The sequence below is a fragment of the Hyperolius riggenbachi genome, chromosome 6 (assembly GCF_040937935.1).
Source record: "Hyperolius riggenbachi isolate aHypRig1 chromosome 6, aHypRig1.pri, whole genome shotgun sequence".
Taxonomy (NCBI): Eukaryota; Metazoa; Chordata; class Amphibia; order Anura; family Hyperoliidae; genus Hyperolius; species Hyperolius riggenbachi.
In genome coordinates this window covers 242418543-242424796 of record NC_090651.1, presented here as the reverse complement: position 1 = coordinate 242424796, position 6254 = coordinate 242418543, and the positions used below count along the sequence as shown (strand labels likewise).

The window sequence follows — 6254 nt, the reverse complement described above, 5'->3', positions numbered from 1 at the left end:
GCTTTGCCTGTTCGCATTCGGCTCCGCGATTACGATTTGCGGGCAAAATCTCGCAATTCGCGCTTGTGATTCCCGCCAATAGAACGAGAATCACTGCGCAATCGCCCTCGAAACGATGCATGCAGCGCAATTGAGATCAGCAAAGCGCTGAAAAATCTCCCAGTGTGAACTAGCCCTTAATATGCACACTGCACACAGCGATAAGGTCAGAATCATTTTTTATTTATAGCATGATAAAATTATTATGTTCATGTTTGCAGCTGTACAACAAAAAAACTCAGACATAAAACGACACAAAAAAGCCTTCAGCAGCAAGCACACAACAGTTCCAGGAAACAGGATTTTCAGTACCAGTCAGGTCAACAGCATCAATCAGCACAATGCTCTGTCATCCTTATCCTCTGGCTCTCTCCTGCAGGGACAGGACAGCCAGCTGGGAACTGTGCTTAGCTCAGAAACAACTGTGCCATAATTTATTCCCAAACACCACTACATAACTAACCAACCATCTCAACCAAACCAGACTGCAGCGTGGTAAATCTCTCACCAGCCTCTGACTTGTTGGGAAAGAATACAAAGATCTCCCGAATGCACTGCTCAAGAGCACCAGAAACCACCACCATGGCCTAACGTGATCCAGGCAAGTGTTCCAAACTCCTGTGACCTGATTTGTAATAAATGTACACCAGGATTTTAAGGGTAAGTGGTGCTCTACAGCCTAGGTTCTCAACGTGTGGTACGCGTAACCCCAGGGGGTACTTCTGATGGTTTCAGGGGGTACTCGGGCTTGATCTATACTTAACCAAGAATAACAAATTAAGAGAGTTTTTTTTCAGAAAATGATAAATCTTATTTAAACACAACCAAATTAGTGTTTTAGCTAATTAAAAGCAATAGTGAATGCTTGGAAATTGTTTACAACCAATTAACATGTATTATGATTATATATATATATATATATATATATATATATATATATATATATATATATATATATATATATATATATATATAATTTGTCAAGGTGTACTTGTGATAATGTTTACTACACTAGGGGGAACTTGGTGTGCACAGGGTTTTAAAAGGGGTACATACCAATAAAATGTTGAGAAACACTGCTCTACAGCTCAGGGCCACCGGTTAAGGAGGTCCCTACATGCAGTGATTTGGGTTGAAATTATATTTTAGTTGGCATTTCTGATTATCCCGTTGTGTTAATAATGAGCTACCTCCTTCATTGTCTCTTGGGGCATAAAACAGACAAATGACGGGAGAGACTGAATGATAATGGAACTATGGCAGCTGATAACTTAAAAAAATACAACTTACAAATGAGTTGTCCAAACTTTCCTGATTTCAGACGTACACAATTAAAGTGACTGCACATTTTCTGTGCTGCCCTAGCATTGCATGCCTGCAACCTCAGATGCCCACAGTCTGTGCTGAGAGGGGCCTGGTTGGTGTAGATCACTGAGCCACACATTCATAGTTCCCTACTGAGCAGGTAGAGAGAGCACCTTGCTGAAATGATGTCCAACACAGAAGGGCTTTGTGGATGCAGTCACCTTTAGGGCCTTTTTCCACCAGCGCAAACTGAATCGCAAAAACGCAAACCGCTAGCGATTTTACAATCGCTACGGTTTGCTTTTTAACATAGGAATCGCGGTAGGTCATTTCCACTACCGCGATTCATTTTTGCCGGGAACGCGAACGCGCGGCGGAGCGATATTTGCTGCGATTTTGCTATGCAGTGCATAGCATAGCAAAATCGCGGCCGCGAACGTCAGGGAATCGCCGGTAATTGCGATTCAGCAATCGCTAGCGTTCAGCGTGAACGCTAGCGATTGCTAGTGGAAAAGGGCCCTTAGACTATCATCATCAAGGGAAAAGGTTACTGGGTAGACTGAAACACTACTACTAAGCCTCAGTTGTGTTTCTACACAGCCAACCACACAAGCCCCCTTTCAGGCGCTAAGAGACCATTTTCAATTGCTATAACTTCCACACAGACCATGTATGGGATACACCCAAGAAAGGATGTTTCACAGTGTACTGGGCCAGTTTCAGGAAGCAGTGACTGGGAGAAATAAACACACTGCAACACTTATTGTAAAACACACAGATTTACATAACATAATTTAAGAAATAATGAAAAAGGAATCATGTTTTTTTTGTTTTGTTTTTTACAAAATACAATTTTTACAATGGAGTAAAATGTTCTTCCTTATCTTACAACCCACTACCACAAACCAACAAGAGAATCCTGAAGAGGTAATGCAGCCCATGTTAGCCATTTTGAATATCAGACAGACAAGAGGACACTTAAAGCAGACATTCAGGCAATATGTGTACTGCAATTGTATAATTTACATGCCTCAGAGGTCTATGGTCATTTTAGTGTGTAATCTGAAATCACAGCTGCAGGACCCAAAAGCAGCTTCAGGCTGGTATGCACCTTTCCTCAGCCTGCATGTGATACAGGCAGGAGGTGGTGCTAAGTGCAAACATAAAATCAGAAGATAAAGCTCAAGGGGGTGCCACAGACTAGACGCATCCTTGGCTGTGCCTAGACACATGAGGTACACTGGTTGAGGAGTTCAAACAGCTCGAGCCAGAAGACAGTGCTATAATGTGATAAGAGGCAAATCAGGAGGTAGAACCTACGGAACCTACCTTCATAGCCTCGCACCATACTGCTTTCAGTGGGAGGAATTTCATCTGTGGTGACTATAGGCTATACTGCACATAAATATGAAGTTACATGTCTACAGAATTCCCCTTTACCACACCAGCCAATGAATGTGGCTGATTCATTGTCCAATAATCCAGCAGGCATCACAGGAAGTTTAAGGGCTGAAATTAAAAACATAGACTATGCAGTCTTGTAGGTTTGTGTTTATCACAAAACATTGAAAACAATCACAAAATATGTCCCCCTTACCCCTCGGAAATTTCCATCTGTATTTATAACACTATATTAAGTGGTTTGCCTGCCATTCCATCTGTAGACAAAAATAATTCCAGTTAATTTTCTATGCGGTTATTTCAAAATCTAACACTCAAGTTATATAGGCATTTTATCATTTACAGCCTGTGCACAAGCCTGCCTCCCCCCCAAATACATCTGACCTATTCACGTGAGCCTAAGCAACCCCCCAATCCTTGTATAAAAGACTGACTAGTAAAAGCCCTATGTGAAACAATGGCATCAGGGCATGTGCCCTCACTGCTGCTCAATGCATTCTTAAAGGACTAATATTGCACACACAAAAAAATCTGTCAAATTAAAATGCATGTGCAATAAATGTACCAGTACTTTTGTGCCAGAGTAAAATGCACTATAAATCTATTTTTCTCCCCCCTATGTCACTGTCACTTACAGTAGGTTGCAAAAATCATCTGACAGATCTGAGGTTTTGGACTAGTCCACTTCCTTATAAGGAATTTTCAGAGTTTTCTTTATTTCAAAAGTGGGGCAGCTGGACGGCAACTTTTTAGAGATCATTTCCATATACAGTAGAATCTCGTTGTAAACTGATATAGTAAACCTCTGTATATATTAAACTCAGTTCTCAAGTCCCGGAAAATGCATCTGTATAAATATACAATGTGTGACCAATTCTGATATAGAAAACTACTTTTCCTGGTCCCTTGGAGTATACTTTAAAGGGATTCTACTGTAGAGCTTCTGAAAAAAAGGAAATACTGAGAATCCCCCCCCCCCCCATGAGGAGACTGGACTAGTCCAAAACCTGCCAGATGCATCAGATTTTTACTGCTTACTGTAAACGACAGTAACATAGGAGAAAAGTAATTAATGGTGAATTTTATTCTTGGGGAAATGTACTTTTTGTACACGTTTTGTAAAATTTGCCATTTTTCAAGGTAGTAGTCCTTTAAGTAGAACGCGGGGGCAAGCTCAGACTGGCTGCCTCCACCACAGGCAAGAAAGGTACGCTTTACATATAGCACAAGAAGTATGACTGGGTAGATCCGATATCTTTCTACCATTACATGACAAAACAATGCAATAGTGCTATTTACAGATTGAATTCTTATACAATTATTTTCAGTAATAGAATTATTTATATATATATATGTATAAATGAATAAGTCTATCTTATTCCGATGAAGATCTATAATATATTACACTTTACACAGACGGTTCAACAGATCCAATCCAGATTAGTCCTTTCTTTTTGCCCCAAAGCTAATCTGCAGCCAGCGAGAAAATGCGCTCTGCAGGCAATTTTTTATAATTACATTAACTGAATGAAGCACGTCACCAAAGCAAAAATCAAAGCCATGAATTATGTGCAAATTCTGCTGTGAAGGTTGCATGTGGGTGGGGAAGGCGACGTCCCCACTCAATACTGCACGCTAGTAATACACAGGAAAAGTAGCAGCAAGACTGGTGTATATTCTCCCATTAGACTAAGAGACATGTCCCCACCACTAAAGCTTATCCAGCTAAATGCTAGTTTGGTTCATCAGGATGGATTGTGGGACGTGGCTGGTGGGCTTAGAACTCCTCGTGAACATTCCGAGCGTAGTCCATTAGTTTGCTACCCGTGAAATACTCGCTGTACTTCAGAATCTCCTCTAGGGACAGATGGTGATCTTGGTTTTCATCTGCCACAGCGATCATCTGCTTGGCTTCATTCAGAGCATTGTATTCATTCATGGGGTCCATATACTCCTGTGAGGTTGAGAGTCACAAAACAAATTACTTTTTGTGTTTTACCTTAAAAATAACAAGAGTTAACCTAAAGGTACTCGTACACTACTTCATTTGTCTAATAGATGAGTCAGTAAATTTAATCTAAACATTGCATTTAACGACAATCTGCTAAAACTGCACGGATATTGAAAACTGCACTGGAGATTGGGACCTGGAAAGGTGGTTTATTATACCATAGTTTATTTATAACGAGATTATACCGCATCTAACTTTTTGGGGGGGCTTTACACTCACTTCAATGAGTGGAAGTTTATAGGTGTTTAGTGGAAGTTTATAGGAGTATAGCATACTCATTTATTTAAGTATTTATATAGCACCAACATATTATGCAGGGCTGTACAGAGTATATTGTCTTGTCACTAACTGTCCCTCAGAGGGACTCACAATCTAGTCCCTACCATAGTCATATGTCTATGTATGTATCATGTAGTGCATGTATCACAGTCCAGGGACAATTTATGGAGAAGCCAATTAACTTATCTGTATGTTTTTGGGGTGTGGGAGGAAACCAGAGTGCCCGGATGAAACCCACACAGATGTTGACCTGGCTGGGATTCGAACCGGGGACCCAGCACTGCAAGGCGAGAGCGCTAACCATTACTCCACCTTGCTGCCTACCCACTTCGCCACCATCAATTACCTTAATTATTAAACTATCTAGTCTCTCCTCTCCAGACCTATCCATTTCCTGATATAACCACACTACAATCGTTCTTGGAGCGGTCTTGTTTTCTCCTTACACTTTCTCCCCTGGCAAACTTATACTGGCCTACAAAACCATCAATGCAGTACTAGCTATGCTGAGCCAACTTCCCATGGCCCCCTGTGGGTTCCATTGTGACAAGAACCAGCGTGTCCAATAAACAGATATACAGCTGAAATGTAAAAATACCAGAATTTCAGTAGGTTTCTATTAGATTTAATGTTTATATTAAAAATGTCAGCTATATTGAAAAAAAAATAGGTATTGTATAGGTCACCTCAAGGAAAGAATGGGTGACACAAGGGACAATGGGAACAGGTAAATGGTATGCAAGATAAAAAGGAGTGTCCTAGGTTAAAGAAGACCAATGAAATCCTAATGTTTTTAAGCTGATGTAAATAGTATGCAAATTTATGCAGCATAGAACTGGACTAGTCAAATGCAGAAGCTGATTATTTTGATTGAACAAAATTAAAGCAGTATAAATTGACATACAATGAAATTTGCATTAATATAGCAGAAATTAATGAAGCCACTTACCTCCAGCTCCTCCATGGTGACAATCTTGTCATGGTTGCTATCAATAGCTTCTTCAAACTCTTTCTTCCGATCTTGCACCCAATCATCATCAATATCCTGAGCTTGTTGGTTCTCCACTGTTCCCACAGGAAGAGAGATGAACTCTGCCAGGGTCAGCTTCTTATCACCATCCTGGTCTGTGTGGAAGAGAAGTAGCAGCTATGCATTAACAATCAACCATTATACAACATTAAGTCATTGCATATTTATTATTAACCATGAATGGGTTTG

General features: G+C 40.4%; 1 protein-coding gene across 3 annotated transcripts in view; it reads right to left on the bottom strand.

Annotated features, from left to right (window-relative positions):
- Positions 1–201: 201 nt before the first annotated feature.
- The window catches only part of SDF4 (stromal cell derived factor 4), an 82497-nt gene continuing 76444 nt past the window's right edge, over positions 202–6254 (bottom strand). For all 3 annotated transcript variants that reach the window (XM_068240590.1, XM_068240592.1, XM_068240591.1), the window contains 2 exons: positions 5985–6160; positions 202–4699 (listed from right to left, as the gene is read on the bottom strand). In XM_068240590.1, the coding sequence (XP_068096691.1) occupies positions 4523–4699; positions 5985–6160 (353 nt within the window). In that variant the 3' untranslated portion in view covers positions 202–4522. The remainder of the gene's footprint in view (positions 4700–5984; positions 6161–6254) is intronic.